This window comes from Oncorhynchus kisutch, linkage group LG18, assembly GCF_002021735.2.
Source record: "Oncorhynchus kisutch isolate 150728-3 linkage group LG18, Okis_V2, whole genome shotgun sequence".
Taxonomy (NCBI): Eukaryota; Metazoa; Chordata; class Actinopteri; order Salmoniformes; family Salmonidae; genus Oncorhynchus; species Oncorhynchus kisutch.
In genome coordinates, this window is record NC_034191.2 from 43,845,287 (window position 1) to 43,862,655 (window position 17,369).

General features: G+C 43.0%; 1 protein-coding gene across 2 annotated transcripts in view; it reads right to left on the minus strand.

Moving 5' to 3' along the window:
- The window catches only part of LOC109908880 (protein jagged-1b), a 47,991-nt gene extending 41,790 nt beyond the window's left edge, over positions 1 to 6,201 (minus strand). The window contains exon 1 of one of the 2 annotated variants that reach the window (XM_031796116.1): positions 5,354 to 6,201. In XM_031796116.1, coding sequence (XP_031651976.1) covers positions 5,354 to 5,503 — 150 coding nt within the window. In that variant the 5' untranslated portion in view covers positions 5,504 to 6,201. Of the gene's footprint in view, positions 1 to 2,418; positions 2,638 to 5,353 lie in introns of those variants that run through there. The other variant, XM_031796117.1, reaches the window with a different exon arrangement.
- Positions 6,202 to 17,369: the final 11,168 nt, after the last annotated feature.

Here is a 17,369-nt window from a genome sequence, read left to right on the forward strand (position 1 = left end):
GTTAGGATGAGGTATAACTCACACACACACAGCCTGGAGAGAGAGGGAGACAGGAGAGTTAGGATGAGGTATAACTCACACACACACACACAGAATCATTTATACCACCCAAAGAGAGGGTGAATCTACGAAAACAAAAACAACTGGTTTGTTGAAAAAACGTTAATGAATGTGATGAATACACCTGATCAATGGGTGGAGTATCGCATTTCATCCCAGTGCTTTCCAGCAATGGGATTCTATGGATAGCATTTTCTCTCTCTCTCTCTCTCTCTCTCTACTGTCATCCTTTTCTAAGTGGTATATAAAGAGAGGGTGATTGAGAAAGGAAAAACAACATTGATTCACACACCCCATCAATCAAATCCCTTCATCCCAATGGAGAGACACGCCCCCACTCCAGCAATCCCCCCCCCCCCTCTCTCTCTCCGTATCTGTCCATTTATCTCCCTCTATCTGTCTCCATCTTTCCCTCCTAGCTTATTTACCCTCCTCCCTCCCTCGCTCTCTTTATCTTCCTCTTTCACCTCTCCCCTCCCCTGTGTCATGCCCTTCCTACACCTCTCCACCTAGCGCCTTCCTTTCTTTCTTCTCCTGTATCAGTACCCCTCCCTTCTTTTCTCTCCCTCTCTCCCCAGTGGGACTCAGACACTGGGAACCTGGCCACGGTTTCTCGGTCCTTCTCCTCCACTTCCTCCTCTATCTGGGAACAGGCTGCAACTCTTGCCCTCGCTCTTTCTCTCTGCACCAGCTCTTCTTCTCGGCCATTCTTCTTTTCATCTCTTTTTCTCCCTCTTTCTCCCTCTCTCTGTCTCTCTCGTTCTCCGTCTCTCCCTCTCCCTTTTCCCAGAGCCTACAGAGCATATTCTTCTCAGCTGGGGGCAGAAGGGGACAGACAAGCTGGTAGAGCTAACAAGCCCCCCAGAGGGACAGGTGTGTGTTTGTGTATGTTGGTGTGTTGTAGTATGGCAAGGAAATAATGGTTACGATTTCCAACCACTATTAAAGCACAAACCACACACACACACACACATCAAACACATGTCACATACACACACGTCTCACATACACACAATGAAATTATGCAATACCGAATAACGGTGTAATAGTCTTGACAACGTGACTAAAGCCAGTTAGAAGAATAGCTGGTAAGTCAGCCCATTGTGCTGTTGTATTCTGTCCCTCACCTGCCCCTGTCCCTGGGCTAGGGGGCTAAACTCTCCTACATCAAACAGCCTGTGGAGATACAGGCCCACTCATCACTCTGCATCCTCCTTTCTTCCTCTCCCCCCCCTTCTCAGCCATTCCGGGCATACCTGGGTTTCAGCGCTCCATCTGACCGCTCCAAGTGCTCAGCCTCGAGCATCACCATGGAGAGCTGTGGTAATTAAGTCCCCAATGAACCCAAAAACAGGGTGAGACCAGGACCACAACCTGACCCTGGATGAACCCAGTTGGATTGTACACTTACTAACGCTATTGTTAAAACCTCTTAGATGTAATGGCAAAATGTAGATTTTCGCCTAAATAGACATACTCTAAAGTAACTGCTATTCGTGTGTAATTACATGATTCTGACACGCCAAAACGTATTTTAAAGAAGACATCTGGGAGACGAGGAAATGATCAGAAGATAGGAGTTACATAGTTCAGAATACACAAGATCAAGCACACACAAAATAACAGTTTTCTTTTTTCATTTTAAAGTAATCTTTCATTGACAAGCTATAAGTGAATTATTGATGCCCAGAGCTGGAAACACATCAGACGGCTTTCCACAACATGTGAGCAATATCAGAGAAAAAAAATGTGATTGATCGACCTAACAACTAGAAATGGACAGATGTTTTAGTAAGTGATGTCAGGTGTGGACAAGGGACGTTTCCAAGTGTCGCTAAACCTCTCCAAAGTGGCATATGTGTGTAAATTAGATCATTCCAGTGCTATCACATATTTGCAATCCCTAAATGCTATTTGTTCAGTATGAAAACACAATCAATTACCATAACAACCTCCCTCAAACATGGTGGTGTTATGAGGTATCCAGGGGACATTCAAGTGTCCTTTCAACATCTCCAAAGTCTCCTAATGTGGTAATTACACTGTTTTTGCACGCACTGGATATGCCTGAAAAGGTATTGTTCACAATAAAATAAAATAAACTACAGTTCTACAACACCAACCTCTCTCAAACATTGTGGTGGTGTCGGTGGGACATTACAGGGGATATCCAAATGTGTTCATCATATTTTTCATGCGCAAAGATATTGTCACTCGGTCGATATTCGATATTCGTTGCCATCAAGTCATACATCATCAGATAACATTGGAAATAGGCTAGATTTGTTCCTACCAACGTAAGGATTGTCATACCACCTTTGTCGCTATAGCTCAAGCACAGACCAAGTGGAAGCTTACCGTGTAAAATGATGGCTGATTGGTGAAAACGTTGAGTAAAAAAAAAAAGTACTCTCGGGGCTGGTGATCCAAAACGGTAGGTTACGGGTAGGCAAATAAGACATCCTCATGATCTGTGGAGTCCCGGCTTTCGGTGTGAATCCACGTATTAGGTCTTTATTTCGTTTGTGCTTCACAAAGCTAACCCGAATGAAGTTAACAGCCATCTTGAAATTAGGTATTTGGCTCGGCCTGCCCTTATACATTTGTATGCCCATATATGGTAGTAAGTCACACCAAAGATTTTAAGGCACAGATCAATAGCCAATTTATTAAACTTTCCGCAGATACCCTGATTTTGCAGATAGGGGCTACCGTTCTCATAAAAATAAAATAGGGGGTTTAAGAGGTTTTAAACACTTAACTTTTAACACTGTTAAATATGGCACTATCTTGACTGTTCTGTAATAACAGAGTAATATCAGAACAACATAATACACTGTATCAAACAACATTAATATATCATCCGGAATGCTCTTATCTGCATTGCACTGAATTTGACACATCCCCAGACCTCTACTGTTACATGTTATAGTATCTTCAATGCTGAAATGGATGCAGTATATCAACTCTCCTGTGCTGATCCTACATTATAAATGTCCCACAGCACAGTAGAAAGGTCTGCATCGTACTGCAGTAGGGGAAGGGATGTTATATTAGTGAAGAGCTCCAGAGCTGGGTGCAGAGATCCATGTGGATCATTCACATGCCCCAGTGCTACACGGCTGTGGCCGCCGGCCCAACACACACACCCCAGTCCATGAGTCCACACACACACACGCGCGCGCGTGCACACACACACATATGTACGCACACACACACACACACACACACATGGGCATCTCATTTCACATAAATGCACACACACACACACACAGAACGTTCTAATCTTGCCCCTGCACTGAGGGCTGTGTCACTCCGCCAGTTGGGGGCCCTTTTAGGCCGACAACCATAGCCTGGGGGTGGGTCTGGGAGTGGAAGAGTAGAGAACACATTCAGACAAGCGCTCTACCTCCAGGCTTTCCCTCTTGGTCTGTGTGAACTTAAACTTGAATGTGACAGGCTTATGTCCAATTTGACTGAATGTGAATTGGTTTTCTATGTGGTCATAGGGGTTTGAGTGTTGTGTTTTTGAATAAGGTAGCTTATAAGGTAGTTCCTCGGGGTACACATCAGTGACAAACTCAAATGGTTCAACCATTCAGGAGGCTGAAGAAATTTGGCTTGGCACCTAAAACCCTTACAAACTTTTACAGATGCACAATTGAGAGCATCCTGTTAGGCGGTATCACCAGCTGGTACGGCAACTGCACCTCCTGCAACCACAGGGCTCTCCGGCGGGTGGTGTAGTCTGCCCAACGCATCACCGGGGGCAAACTACCTATCCTCCAGGACATCTTCAGCACCCGATGTCACAGGAAGGCCAAAAAGATCATCAAGGACAACAACCACTCGAGCCACTGCATGCACTCGGCTATCATCCAGAAGGCGAGGTCAGTACAGGTGCATCAAAGCTGTGACCGAGAGACAGAAAAACAGCTTCTATCTCAAGGCCATCAGACTGTTAAATAGCCATCACTAGAATATTACAGGCTGATGCCTATATACATAGACTTGAAATCACTGGCCACTTTAATAAATGAAACACTAATCACTTGAATAATGTTTACATATTTTGCATTACTCATCTCATATGTATATACTGTATTCTATTCTACTGTATCTTAGTCTATGTCGCTCTGACATTGCTTGTCCATATATTTATGTATTTTAATTCCACTTTTACTTGGATGTGTGTGTGTATTGTGTGTATTGTTGTGAAGTTGTTAGATGTGACTTTTTAGATATGACTGCACTGTTGGAACTAGAAACACAAGCATTTCGCTACACCCGCAATAACATCAGCTAAACACGTGTATGTGGAGGCGAAAGAAATGCACACCTATTTAGGCGAGGTGCTGGCTGGTGACGTAGAACACTCGAGAAATGAAAGGAGAGCCGCACACTCGAGGAAGCTCAGACGCAATAATTTAATAAGACGCTGGTAAGACCTGACAAGACAAGACGAACGGGTCAACACGTGTACGTGACCAATAAAATGTGATTTGATTTAGATGTATACTATGCTGGACTATTCCTGGTCGTCTGCAGAGCTTTTACATACTGTAGAGAGAGAGGATGGACTACATTTGTGTGAAGAAAGGAAGGGAGGCACTGACTGTAAGACACGTGAATAAACACACACACACACATTACAAGTACACCCACGCAACACACACACACACACACACAGACTGACCAACAATTCCCGTGAATCCCCTTTCATCGTGTGATCGTGTTCATAATGTTCACAAGGTTGACTTTTGCGTGTACTGTAGTAGTAAACACATAGAAGACAGCCTTACTCCATCCACAGACACCATAACGTTTAGCTTGTTTATCTCCCATAAAGGATGTATTTTTACACCATTAGAGCCCACAGGAGACTGTGTTCAGAACATTTCCCTCTGCAGGTTCTGGTTTAAACAATGCACCTCGTGGATGGGTCTTCTAGCATTCTTCAACAGGAAAACAAATCAATTGCAGTGTAATAGTCTTCGAATGCCAATAGCAAACATTGGTGTAATGAAAGGTCATGCTTGGTGAAGGTTTGATCATGTAGCCTATAGAGGAAAGGACACGCCCATGGAGCAACAAGTGGATGACCAAACAATTAAGACGCACAACAACAGGTGGGCACCGCGCTATTAGAAGCAACGGTAGACATATTGACCAGATAAACAGGGAAATAGAATGTGGGCAAAATGATTGACTATGTGGGAAGAAAACACCGACTGTAAAAGTCAGGGCAGGTTTAAACAACGGCCAAAAATAGCGCTTAATCGGTGCGGCTTACCTGCGGCTGCAGAGCGAGGGCGATGAGAAAAATCACGGTCCACTGCTGTCTCCAGCGCCGATCTCTCCTCATCTCCGTCCTGGCGCAGCTCCTCGCACCTCCGCTGCAGCAATCAACCGGATTTCGTCCGTGCGCTCTTTCTCTCTCCATCTCAACGTCACAGGATCGAGGACAAACAACGAGGCAGTATCCCCTCTTCTCTATAATATCCCTTTCTCGGCTATCTTTAAGCGCCAGTTCATCGTTTCGTACTAGGCTTGAGAGAAAGCATTATTGCCTAACTTGTATTGTTCCCCTTGTGGAGTTCCTCCTGCCTGCCCGCCCCGCCTCGACCCCTCTCCCCGGCTTCTCCCTCTTGGTGCGGTGTCCAGGGTGGGTCTCTCCTCCTCAGAAAAAAAACACTCTCACTCCACCAGGTCGATCTTCCCTCCACCTGCCGTTAAGAGGCTTTGAATGTCAGACCTGCTGGCTCCCTGACTTGAGCTCTCATCCCAATTACACTCTCCCTATGCGCAACGCACTCGCCCTTCAAACTAAACCCATACGCATACACCCTTTCCTTCTTTGCGCCACGGACTCAAATTGATACCCACATGAAATAGGATCTCCCTCTCTTCCAATCCAGACTCTACTCTCTCTTGTTTATCCACTGCATGCTGCGTCCCTCACTCTTTCCGTAGGCTTTCCAACCCGGTATGGTCACTTCGCTCAGGGCTACGGATCCGAATCACCCAGGTCCTGGGCAAGGCTCTGTGCGTATCGGCTGTGGGAAAGAACTCGGCGAACAAGGATGCCAGCCAGTGACGAGAGGCTGTGTGTGTGGGGGGCGAGGAGGGTGTGTCCTCAGGCAGGGGATATCCGTCTTCTCTTTTTATGTGCACGCGGTCTGTGCGCTTGCACTCCTGGACGGTTCCTATGGGTTCCCATCGTTGCTGGAATGCCTGTCCTCTCCTTTCTGTCTCTCACCATCTCACAGAGCCATTAAACAAAGGAGTAGGTAGGTATTGATTAAAATTATACTGTTTTAATTACCTTTGTAGAAAAGTGTAACTGCATGAGCAGGCTTTTGATAGCCTATAAAAAAAATGGGCATATTGAACCTCTTTTCAAATCATTTCTCTCGCCTATTTGACCATGAAATTAGATATTGTGTAATTCAACTAGACTCTATAATAGAATAATGGGCCTAACCCCCGTTTCGGGCCTCGGTTAATCCGGTATAGATCAAAGCGCCGCTGTGCCAATTAAGTAGGCTATCGGCCATAGTCTGCACTGTCTGTAACTGGTCGGGAAAACTGAAATAGTTTCTATGGGACTACCTCAGCGCAATTAGGAGACCACTTATTATGGTAGTGGAGAATGTATTTACTAACAGAATCCAATCAGGCCGGTGTGCAAAACAAATCGGAGAGAGAAGAAAATACACGAAAGTTTGAGAGTGGCCAAACGGGTGGCAAAGTATGTGGTGTTTATGCTGTGCTATTCTTACATAGCCGGACCGCAGCTGACGATTGGACGTTTAAAATCGTTTGATTATGCGTGTACACGAAAGGACATGACATCATTTCTTCCAGCTTTGGCCGTCTCGTGTCTGTGTGTGTCACTGCGTATGCGCATTTACAATTAAACTGGACGACTACACAGATTCCACCGGTTCATTATACGGTCAACTGTAGTTGCCATATAGCCATAACAAAAGTGAACAAATCATTTCCTCTAAAATGAAATAAAAAATAAAAAAAACTACAGCCTAGTTAAAATAAACTCTGTCAAAGCAACTCAAAATGTTATATGGTCACCTTCAATTTTGAGTTTATATCCAATTTAATTAAGAGTTTCATGCATTAGTGCCTTGACTTTGCCCTCTGTTGTTACATTATAATTTAGGTTAATGTAAAGGTTTATTGATTCCCAAATAGACAATAATGTTGTTGGGGTTTTTTTTCAAATGAAAAACACGATGTTCTTGATGATAACCAAGTGTCTTGCTATTACATTTTGGGTAAGATTCACAGTGATTACACTAAACCTTGATTAAAAAGCAATGATCTTACTTTATGTATTACCATAATGTTATCTGCTTCATGCTTAACAATTATTTTAACATTTTGTCCAAGACAACAAGTTTTTTTCCTTTAATTTGGGCTATTGGCTTCACCCCATAAGACATTACGTCCCACCGATGGACAATACACAAAAGACAGTCAAAGTGTACTGTTTAAACATAACTAATGACACATTCAGAAGTTTCTGACCACTGTAAAAATTCTTCAAACATCCGTTCTAAACATCCGTAATGGATCCTCATTAAAGGATTTGAAGTGAAGCCTACTCGTTCCAATTGCAGGAACACAAAAGAGTCCTGTTTTGTTATTTTTTCGCCGCTACCTCCCTGAAGCAGGAGTGGATCATTTGTGTGCCTGCTACCTCCCTTGGATGTGGTAGCCACTGCGAAATCTAACCCTGATTCCCGTTACGCATGGTCAGCACAGAAACTCCCATTTAAAGTTGATAAGGCACACATTCCAATGATAAGCCTGTGCCAAAAGCGAGAGCACCCACGTCTGCATAGCCGCAGGAGTAGAGGTGCTGAGAAATGCTGCAGTACCACCTAAAATAAATTATTTTAAATATTTAAAAAAATTCTCTCTTCACAAAAGTAGTGCACTGTGCCTTTGCTAGTCCTGTATTAGCGGACCAATATACTGCCCAACCAAGCAAAAAGGCAGTAACTGCTCATATCATGTAACTGAGAAAAATGGCTTTTATTTACCTTGGTTTCACAGTAACCTTATGCAGTTACTGCAAACATGACCCCCATTTTGTCCAAAACACAACACCAATAGAGGCAGGATACTTGTCCACATGATTAAGCTTGCATGTAATGTAGAAAAAATGACTAATTTTCGACCAAATGAGAAGTTACTGCCTTCTTGCTTGGCAGGGCAGTATAGCTGTCTGCAGTGGACAAAAAAATAAAAACAGTGATGGAGGACACCCAAGCTCACGTGTGGGCAACCGAGTGGTAGGCCCCAAACAACCCACAGCTGAAGCCACTCAGGAGGTGTTCTATTGGAGAGTTTATGGAGTATAACCCCCCCCCCCCCCCGCAGGCAATGTTGCGTAGGCGTGCCATGCCCCACACCTGAACGCAATCAGAGGACCATGAGACAGACGGGTTGACTGGGTCTTGCTCGGAATGAGGCCAGCCGGGTATATTGGAGTGCAAGGGGGAAGCTGACGGGGGCCCTCCCGAGGTGGATCACGTAGGCCAATAGGTCAGGAGGAGTGACACTGGTAGGATAGACAGAGAGGGACCAAGGGGATGGATGGTCTAATGCAGGCAGTGAGAACCAGGAATAGGAGCACCACAGCCAGCCCCCAATATCTGCCTGCACCATCACTGGGGCCAGGTAAAATAACTAGACTCTACCCAGAGGGCAGAGACAGATCCAGAGGTCAATGTTCACCTGCCAAGAGTGAGAAACCAGGCGTGGGTGAATGAATACATAAATAATGCACTCAGAACCACTTAAAAGGATAAAAATTGCAACAGAATACAGATTTATTTTATTAATTGGTTATGTCCCCTGGATTGACAGCTATTTCCTCTGGTGTGACACCAACTTCCTTTCACACCAAGCAAACAAAGCGGTCACACTGTTGGAAATCTCAGGCCGTATGGTCCATTTTTGGGTCTTATTGTTTTTTGGGTCTTACAGTACAGCCACTCATTTGACAATGCAGCCATCCACAACATGTTTCCATTGTTTTTTATACTTCAATTGTCCAAAAAATAAATAATGTTATATATACAGTACTAGTCAAACGTTTGGTCACACCTTCTCATTCAAGGGTTATTCTTTATTTGGACTATTTTATACATTGTAGAATAATAGTGAAGACATCAAAACTATGAAATAACACATATGGAATCATGTAGTAACCAAAAGTGTTTAACAAATAGATTTTATATTTGAGATTCTTCAAAGTAGCCACTCTTTGACTTGATGACAGCTTTGCACACTCTTGGCATTCATTTCAACCAGCTTGGCCACTTTAATAAATGGAACACTAGTCACTTTAATAATGTCACTTTAAAAATGTTTACACGTCTTGCATTACTCATCTCATATGTATATACTGTATTCTCTACTATTCTACTATATCTAACAATGCTGACCACACCACTCGAGTGCCGTACATGAGAGTTGCAAAAGTTGGAAGTTTACATACACTTAGATTGGAGTCATTAAAACTAGTTTTCAACCACTCCACAAATTTCTTGTTAACAAACTATAGTTTCGGCAAGTCGGTTAGGACATCTACTTTGTGCATGATATTGCTGCACTGTCGGAACTGTTGGAACTAGAAGCACAAGCATTTCGCTACACCCGCACCAACATCTGCTAAACACGCGTATGTGACCAATAAATTGGATTTGGTGTGCCATGCCCCAAAATCTCAAATTTGGACTCATCAGACCAAAGGACAGATTTCCACCGGTCTAATGTACATTGCTTGTGTTTTTTTGGCCCAAGCAAGTCTCTTCTTATTATTGGTGTCCTTTAATAGTGGTGTTTTTGCAGCAATTAGACCATGAAGGCCTGATTCACGCTGTCTCCTCTGAACAATCGATGTTGAGATGTGTCTGTTACTTTAACTCTGTGAAGCATTTATTTAGGCTGTAATTTCTGAGGCTTGTACTTCAAATGAAATTATCCTCTGCAGCAGAGGTATTTCTGGGTCTTCCTTTCCTGTGGACGTCCTCATAAGAGCCAGTTTCAACATAGTGTTTGATGGTTTTTGTGACTGCACTTCAAGAAACTTTTAAAGTTCTTGACATTTTCAGGATTGACTGACCTTCATGTCTTAAAGTAATGAAGGGCTGTCATTTCTCTTTGATTATTTCAGCTGTTCTTGCCATAATATAGAATTGGTCTTTTACCAAATAGGGCTATCTTCTGCATACCATCCCTAATTTCACGCATCACAACTGATTGGCTAAAACGCATTTAGAAGGAATGAAATTCCACAAATTAACTTTTAACAAGGCACACCTGTTAATTGAAATGCATTCCAGGTGACTACCTCATGAAGTTGGTTGAGAGAATGCCAAGAGTGTACAAAGCTGCAAACAAGGCAAAGGGTGGCTACTTTGAAGAATCTCAAATATAAAATGTACTTTGATTTGTTTAACACTTTTTTGGTTGCTACATAATTCCATATGTGTTATTTCTTAGTTTTGATGTCATCACTATTATTCTACAATGTATAAAATAGTAAAAATAAAGAAAAACCCTGGAATGGGTAGATGTGTCTGTCACGCCCTGACCATAGTTTGCTTTGTATGTTTCTATGTTTTGTTTGGTCAGGGTGTGATCTGAGTGGGCATTCTATGTTGTGTGTCTAGTTTGTCTGTTTCTGTGTTTGGCCTGATATGGTTCTCAATCAGAGGCAGGTGTTAGTCATTGTCTCTGATTGGGAACCATATTTAGGTAGCCTGTTTGGTGTTGGGTTTTGTGGGTGATTGTTCCTGTCTCTGTGTTTGCACCAGATAGGGCTGTTTAGGTTTTCTTGTTTTGTTTTGTTTTGTTTTGTTTTGTTTTGTTTTGTTTTGTTTTGTTTTGTTTTGTTTTGTTTGTTTGTTAGTTTGTTCATGTGGAGTTGCTTTATTAAAGAACCATGAATAGAAACCACGCTGCATTTTGGTCTGCCTCTCATTCACCGCAAGAGAACCGTTACAGTGTCCAAACTTTTGACTGGTACTGTACATTCAAAAACTGTCACACTAAGAAATGTACCCTTTTATGACAATGGCAGATAAGTGCAATATTTTGCTAAATATTTCTTATAAAGCTTACAACCTGTTCATGCCATGTGCTCCAGCCATCTGTTCTGTACTTCTGTCTTGCAAGAGAACCCTCCCCGGTGCAATGGTGCCCAAATGCTGACTTGTTAAATCACAGAATTGTGTCACACACCAAGTGGACATTACTTTTAGGGTCAAAATGTTATCAATCAGAACTATTTGGAAATGTCATGAATAGACTCTCTTGAAATATAACTATAAAATGGCAACTGAAATGGTGAAGGGAATGTTATTCATTTAAAATAATATAATTTACTTAAGTTCAATGTTCCAAAACCTTACCTGGGACAGTCACACCATTGGACAATTGTCAAGTTTGGTAAAAAAATTGTTAAACAAATAATGCATGAATTTACAAATGATCCAAATGATCTTTTAGTATTATAGGCTATTGTAATTTTAGCCAATTTAATTTGTTATATTTGTGTTTGACATCATGGTAAAAAAAAGGGGTGTCACGTCAACTACCCAAAGCATCCAGTTTCCTGTATGTGCATAAAGGTAGCGTTGTATGTAGCCATCTTGACATTGAATACATGTTATACAAATGGATGAGAAGCATAAAATGAAAGAGAAGTGTGGGTTGCGTCTTTTTGCATTTTGGCACTAGTTCCAGTAAATATTTTCCACTGTCCATCTAGTTCCTGTCCGCGCGTCCGTTGGAACCAAGACTACAGGACAATGTGTCCGCTTCATGCCTGAAATATAATGAGCCAATTTTAGTGACCCCAGTTCTCCCCCTCTCTTTCTCTCCCTTCTCTGTGAGAGCAGGGATGGACTTGTTGCTTACGCTGACGCCCCTGGCAACCAGTAGGCCTAGTATCTCCGTTGCCACGTGCTGCGCCGCGACCCGTGGACAGAACAGAGGGCTCTTGAAGCGCTCTGTGCTCATTAGCATAGAGCAGCAGTGACCCCGAGACATGTGCTGAATTTGAATCATCCTCCCTCCCTCCAGAATGAAGCGATCTGCAGGTCGTTTCTACATTGTTGGCACCTGGTGAAGAGTGAAGGGCCTGTTGTTATCATCTACACTGCCAGCTGAATGTACAAAGTGACTCGGTCAATAATTGCTTTGAATACCCAACATTAGTGGTTGGGTGGTTGGTGCCATCTGATGGTGACCGTCTTAATGACACATACATAAGTAATGAGAGATCATCAAGGGGCCCTTGACTATCTACGACTTGAACCACATAGTCATTCTAACTGATGATGTTTTAAGACATTTGATGGGCACAAATGAAGGATGTGTATATATAGGGTCCATGCATCATTGGAGGCTGTTTTCAACAGGATCTAGGCTATCCTTATAATAGGTCTAGTTGTCGCTAAATGACCATTCAATTATCTCCATAGTCTACTTCACTTCAAAGCAATAACAAATGTGCACAATCACATTAGCCAGTTTACTGTTAAGTGTCAAAGCATGAGAACGGCCAGAGAGCTTTAAAGAGGGCTACAGCCACAGATAGATTTACTCTGGATAGTGAGTGATGGCCAACCAGTACTCCCCAATGATACAGCAAGCCCTACAGAGATGAGCAGTAGGCTTTGTGTGAAAGACCCTTCAACAGGACAGGAGTAGCCTACAGTAAACACCCCTTAAACATAAAAAGGTGATTTACTTAATTCAGGGTTAGCCTAAACTGTTATTGTCTTTGGAATGCTATTGATGTTCTGATCTTAATATACGTAGATGTGCTTGGAGATGTCCCACGCAGATGGCGGATAAGTTGCCTCAGTTCCCTGGCTGAAAGATCCCAGTGTAGTGAATAGGGAGTGGCATGTCGCCAAGAGCATGGGACACTGACACACACACACACACACACACACAGTGCCCGAGCGGCTAAGGTCAGCGCTTTCTCAAGGCAAAATAAGGGAGTGTGGAAAAGCTTGGGAAACTGCAGAAGAATAAGCATTTTGTGTACACTGAAGAGCTGACCGAAAGACAATTATTCAGGGAACAGTGGAAGTCGACAACAGGAGGCCCTTGTTTGCACTGGATACGGTTGATGGTACAGGCCTAAATGAACCCTTTCAAGCCTAATTCACAAGTCGCTCTGCTCTCCCTTCTTAAATCCATTTGGAGAGGGGAAGGTGCTCCTTCTTGACTAGCAATTACACTCCACTATCTTTTTAAGGGCCTGCTATGGCTAAACCAGGGAAAAAATCATGGGTCCACCAATTCTAACTCATGAATAAACAAACTTGGGTAACTGATATGGTTCATAACCATAAATGTGTCATAAGCACAGGTAAAACAGTGTGGTTGATGTTGCCTTGGAATGATCTAAAATTTAACCACAAGCACTTAAGACGCTTAATGAACTACACACTTTGGAACAGCTATCGTTAAAGATAGAGAGCAGTGAAACATTTATAGTTTTGCGGGAGCAAAGCTGTCCTGGAAAGAAAACAAATTATTTATTGACAGTAGGACACCAGTACAAAGCCAGTGACCACCGGTGTGCTAAAAATACCCCTTAAAGGCCTTGTCTGGCTAGCTCCCAGTGCTATGAATTAATAGTGTTTAATTAGGGGTTCACCAATTATTATTATCTGAAATCTCCATTTTTTTGACATGGTCAAATAACCAAAGCATAGATTGGTAACCTTTTTTCTAATTCGGCACACAGAAACTAGAGGCCATGAGCAACTTCGTCAAAAAGAATGGAACTGAAACGGAATATTATCAATTCACGTTTTGACTATGTAACACTAATGCTTAAAAGAATCATAAAGAATCATCTTCTCATGGACTGAAAGTTAGATTCACTCCGAATGTGGTCTTTGGACACAATAGTCCCTAAAGAGTTTGAACAAAGAGTTTGTTCATTTTCATCTTCTGTTACATCTTTTGATATGTATCCAACATAGATCTAGTTTTGTCCCATAGGAAAAAAATATGGTGGATCTAAATGTTTGTCCTCATAATCCTGGACTATCGGACCAACATCTTACGTTTGCAATCGCAACAAATAATCTGCTCAGACCCCAACTAAGGATTATCAAAAGTCACTCTATAAATTCTCGGACAACCTAAAAATTCCTAGATGCCCTTTCAGACTCCATCCACCTACCCAAGGACATTGGAGTACAAAAATCAGTTAACCACCAAACCGAGGATCTAAACTTTGCCTTGCGTAACACCCTAGATGCAGTCGCACCTCTAAAAACAAAAAACATTTGTCACAAGAAACGAACTCCCTGGTAAACAGAAAACACCCGAGCTCTAAAGCAAGCTTCCAGAAAATTGGAACTGAAATGGCACTCCACCAAACTGGAAGTCTTACGACAAGCTTGGAAAGACAGTAACGTGCAATATCGAAAAGCCCTCACTGCTGCTCGATCAAACAGCATTTAGTTTTGATACTGTCGCAAAACTGACTAAAAAGAAGCATTCCCCAAGTGTGGATGGCCTTCACTTCAGCAGAGATGAGTTCATGAACTTCTTTGACGAAAAGATAATGATCATTAGAAAGCAAATTACAGACTCCTCTTTGAATATTTCTCTAAAACTCAGTTGTCCTGAGTCTGCACAGAACTGCCAGGACCTAGGATCAATGGAAACACTCAAGTGTTTAATATCCTGTATCTCTCCACACATTCACGAAAATAATCATGGCCTCTAAACCTTCCAGCTGCCTACTGGAACCTGTTCCAGCTAAACTACTGAAAGAGCTACATCCTGTGCTTGGCCCTCCTATGTTGAACATTATAAACGGCTCCCTGTCCTCTGGATGTGTACCAAACTCACTAAAAGTGGCAGTAATAAAGCCTATCCTGAAAAAGCCCAACCTTGACCTGGAAAAAAAAATAACATTGTCCTACAGTACACTGAATCTCCTATTCCTCTCAAACATTTGAGAAAAAGCTGTTGCACAACAACTCACTGCCTTCCTGAAGACGAATAATATACACGAGACACTCCAGTCTGGTTTTAGACCTCATCATAGTACTGAGACCACACTCGTGAAGGTAGTAAATTACCTTCTTCTGGCATCAGACCAAGGCTGTGCATCTGTCCTACTTCTCTTCGACGTTAGTGCCGCTTTTGACACCATCGATCACCACATTCTTTTGGTGAGATTGGAAACCCTAATTGGTCGACACGGACAAGTTCTTGCCTGGTTTAGATCTCACCTGTCGGAAAAATATACATTTGTCTCTGTGGATGGTTTGTCCTCTGACAAATCAAAGGTAAGTTTTGTTATTCGTCAAGGTTCAGTGTTAGGGCCACTATTGTTTTCACTGTATATTCTATGTCAACTTTCACTGCTATGCAGACGACACACAGCTGTACATTTCGATGAAACATGGGGGAGTCCCAAAATTGTCTACCTTGAAAGCTTGTGTTTCAGACATAAGGAAGCGGACGGCGACAAATGTTTTCATTTTAAACTCGGAGAAAACAGAGATGCTAGTTCTAGAGCCCAAGAAACAAAGAGATGTGTTGTTTGATCTGACAATTAATCTTGACGGTTGTAGAGTCATCCCAAACAAAACTGCGAAGGACCTTGGCATTACTCTTGACCCTGATCTCTCTTTTGACGAACATCCCTAAAAACATTTCAAGGGCATGCTTCTGTCACTTCTAGATTAGGCTACAGCAATGGTCTACTCTCCGGCTACATGGATAAATCACCAAATAAACTTCAGTTAGTGCTAAATAAGGCTGATAGAATCTTGACTAGAACCATGTGATCATTATACTCCAGAGCTACCCTCTCTACACTGGCTTCCTGTTAAAGCTAGGGCTGGTTTAAAGATTTTACTGTTAACCTACATAGCGTTACATGACCTTGCTCCTACCTATCTCTCTGATTTGGCACTGCCGTACATACCTATATGTACGCTATGATCACAAGACGAAGTCCTCCAAATTGCTTCTAGAATTTCTATGCAAACAGCTGGAGGCAGGGCTTCCTTTTATAGAGTTACATTATTATGGAATGGTCTGCCTATCCACGTGAGAGGCGCAGACTCGGGCTCTACCTTTAAGTCTTTACTGAAGACTCATCTCGAACCACCCTGTCTCTGCCTGGCTGGGCTCCCCTCTCTCCACTGGGATTCTCTGCCTCTGACCCTATTATGAGCGCTGAGTCACTGGCTTACTAGTGCTCTTCCATGCCGTCCCTAGGAGGTGTGCTTCATGTGATGACAGGATTTTTTCGCTATACTCGACTTGAGTGGGATGAGTCACTGACGTGATCTTCCTGTCTGGTTTTGCTCCCCCTCAGGCTTGTGTGGCGAGGAAAATCTTTGTGGGCAATACTCAGTCTTGTCACAGGTAGTAAGTTGGTGGTCTGTTGTTGATATCTCCAGTATCTACGCTGCAATAGTCTACGTGCTGGGGGCTAAGGTCAGTCTGTCCAATTTGGTGTAATTCTCCTGTCTGATCTGGTGTCCTGTGTGATCTTAAGTACTGTATGCTTCCACTAATTCTCCTCTCTCTCTCTCTCTCTCTCTCTCTCTCTCTCTCTCTCTCTCTCTCCCTCTCTCTCTCCCTCTCTACCACACCTACTGTCTCGACCTCTGAATGTTCAGCTATGAAAGGTCAACTGACATTTACTCCTAAGGTGCTGACCTGTTGCACCCTCAACAACCACTGTGATTATTATTTCACCCTGCAAGTCATCTATAAACGTTTGAACATCTTGAAGAACGATCTGGCCTTAATGGCCATGTACTCTTATCTGGTGTCCTGTATGTTCCCTCTAATTCTCCCATCTCTCTCTCCCTCTCTCTCTCTCTCTCTCTCTCTCTCTCTCTCTCCCTCGCTCTCCCTCTATTCCGCACCTGCTGTTCTGACCTCTAAATGGTCGGCTATGACAAGCCAACTGACATTTACACCTGAGATGCTGACCTGTTGCACCCTCTACAAGCACTGTGATTATTCTTTGACACTGCTGGTCATCTATGAACATTTGAAAATCTTGAAGAACGATCTGGCCTTAATGGCCATGTACTCTTATAATCTCCACCCGGCACAGCCAGAAGAGGACTGGCCACCCCTCAGAGCCTGGTTGCTCTCTCGGTTTCTTCCTATGTTCCTGCCTTTCTAGGGAGTTTTTCCACCGTGCTTCTACATCTGCATTGCCTGCTCTTTGGGGTTTTAGGCTGGGTTTCTGCATCAGCACTTTG